This window comes from Rhincodon typus, chromosome 3 (genome assembly GCF_021869965.1).
Source record: "Rhincodon typus isolate 14 chromosome 3, sRhiTyp1.1, whole genome shotgun sequence".
Taxonomy (NCBI): Eukaryota; Metazoa; Chordata; class Chondrichthyes; order Orectolobiformes; family Rhincodontidae; genus Rhincodon; species Rhincodon typus.
In genome coordinates this window covers 119,064,688-119,079,568 of record NC_063334.1, presented here as the reverse complement: position 1 = coordinate 119,079,568, position 14,881 = coordinate 119,064,688, and the positions used below count along the sequence as shown (strand labels likewise).

The 14,881-nt window shown below is 46.3% G+C and overlaps 1 protein-coding gene across 1 annotated transcript in view; it reads left to right on the top strand.

The window, feature by feature from the left end:
* palld (palladin, cytoskeletal associated protein) overlaps positions 1 to 14,881 on the top strand; it is a 76,409-nt gene that overhangs the window by 48,922 nt on the left and 12,606 nt on the right. Inside the window, exon 8 of the mRNA XM_048595022.1 lies at positions 5,870 to 6,002. Within this exon, the coding sequence (XP_048450979.1) occupies positions 5,870 to 6,002 (133 nt within the window). The remainder of the gene's footprint in view (positions 1 to 5,869; positions 6,003 to 14,881) is intronic.

Genomic DNA, 14,881 nt, shown 5'->3' with positions numbered 1-14,881 from the left:
CTGGAACTTGGGCCTAGGCACCCGAAAGGAGGGAATTCCTGAGCCTGAGGCTTAGGCAGATGAAAGGACAAATTCTAGAGTTTGGGGCCTAGCCAAACAGAAGGAGGGAATTCCAGATCTTGGGACCTAGGCAGATAAATAGAGGGAATTCCAGAGCCTAGGGCCTAGCAAGGAAAACAGGGAAATCTGGAGCCTGGAGCCTAAGCAGCTAAAAGTACAGCAGCTAATTCTGTGTCAAGGAAACAGGATATGGCCGAGAGGTTAGAATTGGAGAAATTCAGGGACCTCAGAGGCTTGGAATGGCTGGAGGATGTCACAGAGTTAGGGAGGACGGAGGCCATGGAGGGATTAGGATACAAGCACAGATTCAAAGATTCACACTTCTTCAAATTTGTGAAGCAGTAAGCCATGCACATTTATCCATTCCACGCAGTAAAGAAATTGTTGGGAACCCATCCAATGACTTTTAGCACAGGAAAGTGAAGCACTTCCCCATACTAAATTGGAAAATCGTGGTCCTTTCCTGTGAGATTTGACTGCATAAGGTTGAATAAAATGGCCTTGAATGACGTATGTTTTCATCATATTTAGATCAGCTGTTTCTCTCTTTGATGGAGCATTACTTTGGGCTCCCACCTACTCGCTGCTCAGGTAGATCGGGGATTTTGTTTGTGTGTGAAGTGTTGACATCAGGCACAGTTCAGTGGGCGTGGTCCTTTTTATTCAAAAATTGGTCCCACACTGGAGACTTCGGTACATCATCCAAGCTGACGCTTCGCTGCAGTACTGAGAAAATGCTGCCCTAGCTTAGACGCTGAGACCTCAATCTAGGACCCCCACATACCCACTCAAGTTGATAAAAGATCCCCGAGGCACTATATCAGAGAGGATTAGGGGAGTTATCCTGGGAATCCTGGCTGATATGTATCCCCCACTTAAGCATCACAGAAACAGACAATCTGATCACCGTCGTGTTTTTATCTTTTGAGATCTCGCTGTGCCCAGATTAGCTGCCTCTGTCCTTACGTTACAGCACTGTCTGTATTTGACTTTTGCTGTAAAACAACTTGGGGAGCATCCTGAGGTTGTGAAGACTGTGGAAGACCTGAGTATGTTTAAGACAGAAATAGATAGTATCCTAGACACTGAAGCTGTCAAGGGGTGTTGTGGGGAGAGGGGGTATATGCACATGAGATAGAGGATCAACCATAATCGTTTGAACATCTGAGTGAACTTGATGCTCCATATAAAGGTAAATCCTTTCATCGTTGAATAACTCATCAGTGGCTCTGAAGTCAGCAAGAGTAGATAAATAGCATGATCTCTGTATGGGGAGCCATAGGGCTGCTCTCTCGTGAGAGAGAGGGAGATGACTGGTGGTGGTTTTACCTGAGAGTCACCATGCCTCAGGTGAGGAGAGAGATTGAAAAGGAGGGACCTTCAGGGTGACCCCAGCTGGTGTGGGAATTGAACCCACGTTGCTGGTGTTCATAGAATCCCTACAGTGTGGAAACAGGCCTTTTGGCCCAACAAGTCCACACCGACCCTCAGAGCATCCCACCCAGCCCCGTCCTCCTATAACCGACCTAATCTACACATCCCTGAACACTATGGGCAATTTAGCATGGCCAATCCACCTAGCCTGCACATCTTTGGACTGTGGGCGCACCTGGAGGAAACCCACGCAGACACAGGGAGAATGTGCAAACCCCACACAGACAGTGGCCCGAGAGTGGAATCAAACCCAGGTCTCTGGCGCTGTGAGGCAGCAGTGCTAACTGCTGAGCCACCGTGCCGCCCATATTATTCTGCATCAGAGACCAGCCGTCCAACAACTGAGCTAATGATCCCCACCCATGCCATCATTATCTATCTCAATATTGAAACTAAACACTGGTTGACAAAATCTGATTCATCGGATGGTCCAGTCCCTTGGATTAATCATTACGGATTGAGGAGCAGACATTCCCTGGATCACACACAGGGCAGCTTTTTGTTTCTTTATCCAACTCCCTTCCAAAGTTACTCCAATCTCCCCTCCAATCCCTTTCAGGCAGTGCGTTCCAGATCATTACAACAGCTTGTGTTTACATAGTGCCTGTTGCTATAGTGGCATGTCACTTTTTTTTTAAAGAAGTCCCTCTCCTGTTACATCTGGCTTAATGCTGTGTCCTCTGCCCACTGCAGCAGGGAGTCCAGGAAACGCCTTTTCATTGCTGAGCCATAGCTGTGGGTGGTGTGGAAATTAAATGGGGCAGGCCTGTTATTACAGAGAGCCTGCTGAAGCATCTGCTGCTTCAAACAACTAAACTAATATCTTTAATCCAAACTCGGATTTGCGCAGTAGGTTACAGTATCAAAATGTCTCAAAGCCCTTTACATGATGAATTTCTTTCTGAAGTGAAGTGGTGCTAATCAGGGAGTTGTTTAGGATAGAGAGGTGAAAGACCCCAGGACTTCAGATCAAATATCACACTCATACTTCTGTTTCACTCCATACCTAAGTAACCCTAAACCTGAAACCACAAAGTTACAATACTTCCCTAACCAGTTCAAAGGGTATGTGTTTTTTGGCACAGTTTGACACTTAAGGAGATTCAAGCTTTTCATTGATGAGATGTGTGTGTGTGTGCGCACGTGCGCATGTGTGTGTGTGTGAGAGTGTATTTGAGAGATTACAGTGTGAGAATGTGTGAAAGAGACTGTATGTGAATGAGTGCGTGTATGTGCGAGTGTGTGTGCGAGTGAATGTGTGTGTGAGATAGTGAGTGTGCGTGTGAGAGTGAATGTGTGTGTGTGATAGTGAGTATGCGTATGTGAGTGAGTGTGTGTGTGTGTGTGTGTGTGAGAGAGAGAGAGAGTGTGTGCATGTGTGAGTGTGAGTGATTGTGTGTGTGTGTGAGATAGTGAGTGTGCGTTTGTGAGATAGTGAGTGTGCGTTTGTGTGTGAGAGATAGTGAGTGTGCGTGTGTGTGTGAGAGATAGTGAGTGTGCGTGTGTGTGTGTGAGAGTGAATGCCTGTGTGTGTGTGTATATGAGAGATTACTGTGTGAGAATGTGTGAGAATGTGTGTGCGTGTGACAGATGGTGAGTGAGTATGAGAGTGCATGACTGAGTGTGTGTAAGTGAATGTCTGTGTGTGTGTGTGTGTGTGCGCGTGAATGTCTGTGTGTGTGTGTGTGTGCGTGAGTGTGTGTATATGAGAGATTACTGTGTGAGAGTGTGTGTGAGAATGTGTGTGCGTGTGACAGATAGTGTGAGTGTGAGAGTGCATGAATGAGTGTGTGTGAATATCTGTGTGTGTGTGTGAGAGAGGGAGCGTGTATATGAAAGATTACTGTGTGAGAAAATGTGTGTATAGACTGTGTGTGTAAGTGAGAGTGCACGTGTGTGTGTGTGTGTGTTTGTGTGTGAGCGAGTGTGTGCATGGAGCTGAGCTGGGTTCATGCTGTTTGCAATAACAGTTGTAGTGGGTGGGGGTGGGAGAGCTGACCTTGTGCTCAAACAAGTGATTCTTTCAGAAGAGCATTTCTGGAACATTGAAGTGAACATTGACTGGGACTGTCCTTCATAATCGATGCCTGATTTTGTTTGACAGTCCAGCTGGAGTTTATAACTAAATGTCTTGTCAAAAGACCCAGTTCGTGTTTTACTGAGAGTCGGTGGATGCTTGGACATATTTGGGACTGAGGGATAATGATTTTTTGAAGGAGATTTGATTTGTAAACACAATAAGCCAGCCCCATTTCTTCAGCTGCGCTTTATGCTGTAATCTGATCATGAAATTTTAACTTCCTCAGTCGTTTCAAGAAAGTGTGAAGGCAACCAGAACTGAACACAATATTCCAAGTGTGGTCTAACCAGGGTTTTATAGAGCTGCAGCATAACGTCGCGGCTCTTAAACTCAATTCCCCTGCCAATGAAAGCCGACACACCATATGCCTTCTTCACAACCCCATCAACTTGGGTGGCAACTTTGAGGGATCTATGGATGTGGACACCAAGATCTCTCTGTTCCTCCACACTGCCAAGAATCCTGCCATTAACCCCGTATTCTGCATTCAAATTCAACCTTCCAAAATGAATCACTTCACACTTTTCCAGGTTGAATTCCATCTGACACTTCTTTACCCAGCTCTGCATCCTGTCAATGTCCCGTTGCAACATACAACAGCCCTCCACACTATCCACAACTCCACCAACCTTCATGCCATCGGCAAACTTACTAACCCACCCTTCCACTTCCTCATCCACGTCGTTTATAAAGATCACAAAGAGCAGAGGTCCCAGAACAGATCCCTGCGGAACACCACTGGTCACCGAGCTCCAGGCTGAATACTTTCCATCTACCAGCACCCTCTGTCTTCTATTGGACAGCCAGTTTTGTATCCAGACAGCAAACTTTCCCTGAATCCCATGCCTCCTTACTTTCTGAATGAACCTACCATGGAGAACCTTTTCGAATGCCTTGCTAAAATCCATATACACCACATCCACTGCTCTACCTTCATCAATGTGTTTTGTCACATCCTCAAAGAATTCAAAGGACATATGAGGCATGACCTCACAAAGGATGGTTTTTATACAGAACATGGAATAGGGGAAGGGGGGGAGCGTAAACTAGCCTCAGTCATGATGACCATAGTGCAACTATTATCAATTGATGTTGAATCTGGTGATTTACTGTTGTCCGGTCAGTGGAGGGGATCAGCTGTCCCTACATCTGCTGGTAGACCCCTAGCAGTGTGGGTAATTACTTCCTGTCCCCATGAGACTGCCTAGCAAGCCGCACAGTTCAAGGGTAATTGGGGATGGTCAATAAATGGTGGTCCTATTGGCAACTCCCACATCCCATGACAAGCCTCTCAGTTCCAATTTTAGCATTAAATTAAATGACTGTATTGAACCAGGGTGAAGTGGGGCAAGTGGATGATGAACTGTAGGTTGAGTTGATGGTCTAGTGGTATTATCACTGGGCTATTAATACAGAGACCCAGATAATGTTCTGGGGATAACCTCTTTGACCTGTCTGTCTCCTCTCCACCTATCTTCTCCTTTATCCATCTTCTATCTGCCTCCCCCTCTCTCCCTATTTATTTCAGAACTCCCTTCCCCTCCCCCATTTCTGAAGAAGGGTCGAGGCCGGAAACGTCAGCTTTCCTGCTCCTCTGATGCTGCTTGGCCTGCTGTGTTCATCCAGCTCTACACCTTGTTGTCTCTAATGTTCTGGGGACCTGGGTTTGAATTCCACCAAAGCAGATGGTGAAGATAAGAGATAACAAGGTGTAGAGCTGGATGAACACAGCAGGCCAAGCAGTATCAGAGGAGCAGGAAGACTGATGTTTCGGGCCTAGACCCTTCTTCAAAAGCATTTCTGAAAAAGAGTCTAAGCCCGAAACGTCAGCCTTCCTGCTCCTCTGATGCTGCTTGGCCTGCTGTGTTCATCCAGCTCTACAGCTTGTTATCTCTGATTCTCCAGCATCTGCAGTTCCTACTATCTCCATAGCAGATGGTGAAATTTGAATTTGATTTTAAAAAATACTGGAATTAAGAGTGTCATGATGACCATGAATTCATTGTTAGGAAAACCCTGTCTGGTCATTAGTATCCTTTAGGGAAGGAAACTGCCATCTTTACCTGGTCTGGCCTACATGTGACTCTAGACCCCACTGCAATGTGATTGACTCTTAACTGCCCTCTGGGCAATTAGGGATGGGTAATAAATGCTGGCACAGCTAGCAATGTCCTCATCCCATCAATGAATAAAAAAATGCATAGCTGGAACCTGAGCTAGCCTCATTATATTCCTCCCAACAAAGGGATTATTAAAAATCTGTTCCATTTAATGGGGTTTTTGTGTCAACCCTAGGCCTCGGTCCAGGTCCCGCGACAGTGGCGAGGAAGCTGAAGCCATCCAGGAGCGTTTCTTCCGACCTCATTTCCTACAGGCACCAGGAGACATGGTCGTTCAGGAGGGGAAGTTGTGCCGGATGGACTGCAAGGTAACCAGAAACACATTCCGAGGCAAAAAGCAATCACCAGCTGTGGTTTTCTTCGGCTGCAGGCCCGAGCTCTCATCTTGAAGCCAGAAGGTTGTCGGTTTGAATGCCACCCCAGACCTCAACAAAACAATCGAGATATTTTCCAATCAGTCTGTCAGAGATGTAGTTTAAATGATTTTGATGATAAATATAGGAGGCATGGTTAGTAAGTTTGCAGACGACACCAAAATCGGTGGTATAGTGGACAGTGAAGAAGGTTATCTAAGAGTACAGCAGGATATTGATTAATTGAGCCAATGGGCTGAGGAACGGCAGATAGAGTTTAAGTCAGATAAATACGAAGTGTTGCACTTTGGCAATACAAAACAGGGCAGGACTTACACAGTTAGTGGTAGGGCCCTCTGGAGTGTTGTTGAACAGAGAGGCCTAAAGGTACAGGTACATAGTTCTTTGAAAGTGGTGTCACAGGTAGGCAGGGTGGTAAAGAAGGCATTTGGTACACAGAGCACTGAGTACAGGAGTTGGGATGTCATGTTACAGCTGTACACGATATCAGTAAGGCCACATTTGGAGTACTGCCTATAATTTCAGTCGCGCTGTTAAAGGAAGGATGTTATTAAACTGGAAAGGGTGCAAAAAAGATTTACAGGGATGTTACTGGAAGGTTTGATTTATAAGGAGAGGCTGAATAGGCTGGGACTTTTTCCCCTGGAGCAGAGGAGGCTGAGGGGTGACCTTATAGAAATGTACAATGTTATGAGGAACATAGATAAGGTGAGCAGCAAAGGTCTTTTCCCCAGGATAGGAGAGTCCAAAACTAGAGGGCATATGTTTAAGGTGAGAGGGAAAAGATTTATAAGGGACCTGAGGGGCAACATTTTCACACAGAGGGTGGTGCAAGCTGCCAGAGGAAGTGTTAGAGGTGAGTAAAATTACAATTAAGAGACATATAGACAGGTTCATGGATGGGAAAGGTTTAGAGGGCTATGGGCCAAATGCAGACAAACAGGACTAGTTTAGTTTGGGAGACCTGGTCATCATGGGGAGTTGGGCCAAAAGGCCTGTTTCCATGCTGTGTGGTTCTATGAACCCTGGAGCATGCAGGACTTCAACCCAGCCCTGTGGGCCCAGGGGTTTGGACACTGTTACTATGCCACAAGCAGGCTGGCACTTTCAGTGCAATACTCAGGGAGTGCCACACTTTCCCAGATATTGCCTTTCAGCTGCGAGTTTACAACAAGGTCCACAATGGTAATATTCCGCCAATGTATGGGGTCTGTGTAGATAACTCTGATATGCGCCAACACTGGCATTGACACAGTGGGTTGGATGAGCTGGAATTTCTGATTCCATCATCTTTGATCTAGATGAGGTCCCATAATTCTGCCATCATGTACACAAGTAGATTGTGCATCGAGTTGCAGCACCAGTCCATATTTGAGTCTTTGGCATCTGTTGTTATTTTGCTGGAGGAATCAATGAACAAGGGACATAGATTTAAGGAATTTGAGGAATTTATTTTTCAACCAGAGGGTGGTGGTATCTGGAACTCACTGCCTGTAAGGGTAGTAGAGACAGAAGCCCCTGTACCATTTAAGAAGTATTTAGATGTGTATTTACAATGCCAAGGCATAAAAGACTGTGACTAACTGATGGAAAATGGGAAGAGCTGGTTATTTTTCACATGATGAACTGACAGGCCTTTATCGTAGAATCCCTACAGTGTGGAAACAGGCCCTTCAGCCCAACAAGTCCATACCAACCCTTGGAGCATCCCACCCAGATCCATCCCCCTATAACCCACACGTCCCTGAGCACTACAGGCAATTTCCCATGGCCAATCCACCTAGCCTACACATTTTTGGACTGTGGGAGGAAACCGGAGCAAACCCATGCAGACATGGGGAGAATGTGCAAACTCCACACAGACAATCACCCGAGGTTGGAATCAAACCCATGTCCCTGGCACTGTGAGGCAGCAGTGCTAACCACTGAGCCACCATTACACTGTAAGACCATAAGATTATAGGAGCAGAATTAGGCCATTCAGCCCATTGATTCATGGGTGAAATGTAATCATGAAAAAAATCATTGTCCAGCCGTATCCCCATAACCTTTGATCTCCTTCTAAGGAGAAACCTATCCATCTTAAATACACTCAATGATTTGGCCCCCATAACCCTCTGTGGCAATGAGTTCCACAGATTAATCACACCCTGGCTGAAGAAATTCCTTCTCATCTCAGTTCTAAAGGGTTGTTCCTTCACTCTGAAGCTGTGCCCTGGGGTCCTAAGTGGAAACATCTTCTCCACATCCACTCTTACACAGGCCTCTCAGTATTCTGTAAGTTTCAATCAGATCCAGCTCATCTTTCTAAACTCCATCAAGTGTAAACCATAATCCTCAACCACTCCTCATATGACGAGCCCTTCATCTTTGGGATTATTCTTGTAAACCTCCTCTGGACCCTCTCCAAGGCCAGCACATCCTCCCTTAGATATGGGCACAAAACTGCCCACAATATTTCAAATGTGGTCTGACCAAAGGCTTGTCCAGCCCCAGCAGTACATCCCTGCTCTTGGATTCTAGTCCTCTTGAAATGAATGCTAACATTGCATTTGCCTCCCTAATTGCCAACTGAACGTGCTTGTTAATTTTAAGAAAACCCTGCACGAGCACTCCCAATCCCTTTGAGCTTCAGATTTCCAAAGTCTTTCCCTATTTAGAAAATAGACTACGCCTCCATTCTTCCTACTGAAGTGCGTAACCTCATTCTTCCCTACTCTGTATTCCATCTGCCACTTCTTTGCCCACTCTCCCAGCCTGTCCAAGTCCTTCTGCAGCCTCCCCAGTTCCTCAACCCTACCTGTCCCTCCACCTATCTTTGTGTCATCTGCAAACTTAGCAACAAGGCCCTCAGTTCAAAAACAAAGTTGCTGGAAAAGCTCAGCAGGTCTGGCAGCATCTGTGAAGGAGAAAACAGAGTTAACGTTTTGGGTCCGGTGACCCTTCCTCAGAACTGATGGCAGCTTGCAAAACGTCAGTTTATATGCAGAAAATAGGGAGGTGGGTGGGGTAGGGAGTAAACGATAGGATAGAGCCCAAAGAGAGAGAAAGACAGTTGGACAGACAAAGGAGTTGCTAACGATCAGGCTGGGAGGGTGAATAGTTGTTAATGGGGACTTTTAGTGACTAACAACAGGGGGTGTGTAATGGCAGGCTATGTGGTAACAAAGACTGGTGTGTGGGGTGGGGGGCTGGGACAGTGGAGAGTTTAGGCCCTAAAATTATTGAACTCAATATTGAGTGCGGAGGGCTGTAGAGTCCCCAAGCGGAAAATGAGGTGTTGTTTCTCCAGCTTGCGTTGGGCTTCACTGGAACACTGTAGCAAGCCAGAGACAGAGATGTTGGCCAGGGAGCAAGGTGGTGCATTGAAGTGGCAGGCAACAGGTAGTTCAGGATCTTTTTTGCGAGCAGAACGTAGATGTTCTGCAAAGGGGTCACCAAGTCTACGCTTCGTTTCCCCAGTGTAGAGGAGACCACATTGTGAGCAGCGAATGCAGTAGACTAGATTCTAAACTAGAAGGCCCTCAGTTCCTTCATCAAATTGTTAATGTAGAACGTGAATAGTTGTGATCCCAACACGGACCCTTGCGGAACTCTGTCAGTCACTAGGCTGCCATCCTGAAAAAGACCCCTTTCTCCCTACTCTCTGCCTTCTGGGAGTCAGCCAATCCTCTATCCATTCCAGTACCTTGCTCCTAACACCATGGGCTCTTATTTAGCAGTCTCCTGTGTGGCACAAAACCAGAAGTTGCTGGAAAAGCTCAGCAGGTCTGACAGCATCTGTGAAGAAAAAATCAGAGTTAACGTTTCGGGTCCAGTGATCCTTCCTGTGTGGCACCTTTGTCTGGAAATCCACTGGATCTCCTTTGACTGGCTTGCTCGTTACCTCCTCAAAGAATTCTAAAAGGCATGACCTCCCTTTTGCTGTAGACCTCTGTGACTCAGTGACTATGACTGACGGTGATAACCTCTGTTCATCCCACAAAGCTTAAGATTTCCAGACGGACCTGTGAGCCCCTGTCTATTTGATTATCACATGTATACAAATGTTTTTATTTTCCCTGTGTTTTGGTCATTGAAGTTCTCCTCCTTGCATTGGAAGAGAAACCCAATTTCTTTTATAAGCTAAAGCTGAAAAAGAGCAGAAATGCTTATCTATTGCTCACACACAGAGGAAGTGCTGAAGATGTATGGTGTTGTGGCTCAGTGGTTAGCACTACTGTCTCATTCCAGCCTGAGGTGTCTGTCTGTATGGAGTTTGCACATTCCGTGTCTGCGTGGGTTTCCTCCGGGTGCTCTGGTTTCCTCCCACAGTCCAAAGCTGTGCAGGTTAGGTGGATTGGCCATGCTAAATTGCCCGTAGTTTTCAGGGGTACCTAGCTTTGGTGTATTAGCTATGGGAAATATAGGGTTAGGGGATGAATCTGGGTGGGATGGTCTTCAAGAGGTCTGTGTGGACTTGTTGGGCCGAATGGCCTGTTTCCACGGTGTGGGGAATCTATAATATGTACAACTCAACTTATCTAATTTATGCACCCTTGTTGTTTTGCAATCTGATGGGGTTCTCAATTGCTAGCACAATAGAGTCTCCACCACACACACCGTCTCTGGTTATTCCAAGCAGCCACTTACACTGGGTTAAACAAAGTCACATAGTCTTACCAAACTATAGGGAGAGAGAGATGACTGGTGGTGATTTAATCTGAGGGGCACCACACCTCAGACGAGGCGAGAGGTTGAGAAAGACAGACCTTCATATTAACCACAGCCAGTGTGGGATTAGAACCCATGCAGTTGGCATCACCCTGCATTGCAGCCAACTGAGCTGACTGACCCTCGTCGGGCTAAAGAGGTGCAGGTTAGATGGTTTGGCCAAGCTAAATCAACCCGTGGTGTCCAGGGATGTGCCACAGGGTTAGCCACAGCAATGCAGGGTTACAGGGATAGGGTGGGCGGCTGGGTCTGAGTGGGACGCTCTTCAGAAGGTTGGTGCAGACCCAATAGGGCCGAATGGCCTCTTTTGCACTGTAGGGATTCCATGATTCTAAACAGCTTTGACTGTTTGCCATCAGTCCATTATAAAGGACACTCTTGAGCACATTAGATGTTGTCGCCATGTGTTCTTGCAGCCTCCAGGAATCCCTTCTGGATCCGTGAACCAGACTCAACTCCTGGGAAGTTTGTAAACTTGCTCAGGTTCCGAGAAGAGGTCTGCATGATGTGTGGGGAAATGGGCAGATTTTCCAGGTGGAGGAGATTTACTCTGTATTGGAGTAGTTCAGCACATTTTCCAATATTAAAGACGTTCCTTAACGGCAACTTTTAAAACAAAAGATGGAAAATGCGGGAAGCATCAGGGAGGTCAGGCAGCCATTGAGGCAAAGACAAATTCCGTTGGAGAGAAAAGCAGAATTCTTCCAGCTTTGGGAATTCCAGGAGGGGATATGTTGCAGTTTAACTCGGGAAGTCCCGGTTGCTATGGCAATATTCACTTTTAGAGACACGTTGCAGCCTAGAGCTATAGTGACAGTAGAGGTTCCAAATTTCTTTCCATCATAAGACTAACCAGGAATCTCTCCTGCTTTTACTACCGTTGGAGTATTTTGGATGGGTTTACAATTCACTGATCAACCCTTGTGACTGTATTACAAACACTTCTTCCATGGTCATTGAGTCCTGGGATGGGACTCGAACACGGACTCTCTGGGAGTTAGTCGGGGTTTCTGTCTTCTGATGAGCTCTAGTAAATATACCGCAGAAAATGAAAAACAAAACCCTGAAAAAAAAAATGCCCAATAGACTCCTGTGAGACAAGGGAACGAAAAGTGATTGAGGTTAGATGGGAGTGTGGATATTGCATCCCGAGCACATCTTATTGAATGGTGGGCCAGGAACGATGGGCCAAATGGCCTACTTCCAGTTTGTGCGTTCAGCACAGCATCTTGCCCAGCCTGTTAACAGTTTCCAACACTGTCTGTTTTAGCCTGCGATATCTGGCATTTACAACACTTCGTTTTTATTCTCTGAGTGTCACTCAGTGCGCATCAGTATTCCGAGATTTAAGTACAAAACGGCTTGGTTTTGTTAAATTTCTGGTTGAACACTCAGTGGCGAGAGAGGCTGAAAAGTCTTATTTCCCCGGCGCTGAAAACCACCCTGGTCAAATCCTTCATCGGTAGCTGATGGGTTTAAATTCAATGAATTGGTCAGGAATTGGAAGGTAGTTTTGTGTTGAAACTAAAATCACTTGTTGTAAAAACCCATCTGGTTCATCAGTGTCCTCCAACAAATGTAATCAGCTGGTCCTTGACCAGTCTGATGTGACTTCAGAATGCAATTGCAGATCTGTGGAGTTCTTCACTGCAGGGGGCTGGTTCATTATATTCAAGGCTGAGATGGACAGATTTTTAATCAGTAAGGGAAGGAAGGGTGATGGGGTAAAGGCAGGAGAGTGGAGCTGAGGATTATTAAATGAACTGGTCTCACTGAATGGCAGAGCAGTCTCAATGGGCTGAATGGCCTCCTCCTACATGTTATGAACTCTTAATTGCCTTCTGAGATGACACAGCAATGCTGCATATTTCATGGGATTAGTGACAACCTTGCCAGTTTAGCCCACATCCAGTGAAAGAACAAAAAAAAATTTAAAAGCTACTCTGCCTTTGTTTTTGCAACAGTGAAGGTGGAGGGGGCTCCAATAGTCTTTGAAGTTCAGGTCACCACAGACTGGATTTCAGTCACATTTTTAAACAGTGGATTATAGTGAATTACAGGCCTGAAAGACAGACAGAATCTTCACATAATAGCCTCGAGGTGTTTCTGACTCAATAGACATTACACAGGTATGTGTAATCTCAAACTGTGATAATGCTCGTTAAAATATGTAACTTCAGACACTTGAGGTCAGATCCAGACTGGGCTGAGTCACATTGCTTCAGCTGCATGGTTCAAAGCCAAATTGACGATGTATAATTCAGCTGACAGAGACAAAGGCAACACAGTGTGGAGCTGGATGAACACAGCAGGCCAGGCAGCATCAGAGGAGCAGGAAAGCTGACGTTTCGGGTCAGGACCCTTCTTCAGAAACGGGGGAGGGGGAAGGGAGAAATAAATAGAGAGAGGACAGGTGGGGCTGGAGAAGGTAGGTGGGATAGTGATAGGTAGATGCAGGTAGGGAGTGGGGGGGATTGGAGAGTTTCAGGGCTGAAGAGATTACCAGAGGGTTGCAGTGGGAAAGAGATCCACTGAGGTCTTTCCAGAGGGAGGAGGGTAACTCCTTCAAGGTGGGCATCCTTGGAAGAGGCTTCGCAGTGGGGTTAAAACTCACTCAGAGATAGTAAGAACTGCCGATGCTATCTGCTTTGAGCAAGCAGGGAATGCTGACATCCTCTCTTTCAAACCATGCCGTGATGTGGAGGTGCCAGTGTTGGACTGGGATGGACGAGATTAGAAATCACATGACACGTTCACCTGACAAAGGGGCAGCGCTCCAAAAGCTTGTGATTTCAAATAAATCTGTTGGACTACCTGTTGGACTGAGGAAGGGTCACCGGACCCGAAACATTAACTTTGTATTTTCTTTCACAGATCTGCCAGACCAGCTGAGCTTCTCCAGCAACTTTGTTTTTGTTCCTGTTGGACTATAACCTGGTGTTGTGTGACTTCAAACCATGCAATGACCAATCAACGTGTAGACAGCCAAACAAATTCCTTGAAGCGAAAACAGAAATGGCTGGAGAAACTCAGCAGCATATAGAGTCATAGAGATGTACAGCACAGAATCAGACCCTTCGGTCCAACTCGTCCATGCCGACCAGATATCCCAAATAAATCTAGTCCCGTTTGCCAGCATTTGGCCCATATCCCTCTAAACCCTTCCTATTCATATACCCATCCAGATGCCTTTTAAATGTTGTAATTGTACCAGCCTCCACCACTTCCTCTGGCAGCTCATTCCATACACGCACCACCCTCTGCGTGAATATGTTACCCCTAAGGTCCCTTTTATATCTTTCCCCTCTCACCTTAAACCTATACCCTCTAGTTTTGGACCCCCCTACCCTGGGGAAAAGATAATATATGGAAAGAAAGCAGAGGCAACGTTTCAAGTCTGGTGACAGACCTGTTGAGTTTCTCCAGCAATTCCTGTTTTTGCCCCAGAGCTCCAGCATCTGCAGTTCTTTCTTTTATTTTAATTTCTTAAAGTGTTGGTCTATCAAGTACGTCTATGTCATGTCACTTGAGCATAGTGAGTAGCTTTCAGGCTGGGTTTATGTCAAATGTGTAGCCAAGTGCAGAGTCCAGATCCAGTATCCAGCTCAAATCAGTTTATGTCACTGCACGGGATTTTCACAGAACATGCCCGATATCTCCACATCTCCTCCGGGTGTGGGTGGTTTCCCACGGGATAATTTAAAATGCTTGTGATTTTGTTTTAAATCACCTTTTGTTGCTGAAGAATAGGCAAGTTGGACACAGATTTACACATATTTTGTAAAGTCAATAAGCTGAACTGGCCAGCTGGTCCAGCAAATGTACTTTGCACCATATTGGTTTGACAATGCGACCAATGGAGAGGTAACAATGTGGTGACCATATCACTGGATGTACCAATGAGAGTGGGCCGTGAGATAGTGACGGTGGTGAGAGTGGGCCGTGAGGCGGTGACGGTGGTAAGAGTGGGCCGTGAGGCGGTGATGGCGGTGAGAGTGGGCTGTGAGGCGGTGATGGTGGTGAGAGTGGGCCATGAGGCGGTGATGGCGGTGGGAGTGGGCCGTGAGGTAGTGATGGCGGTAAGAGTGGGCCGTGAGGCG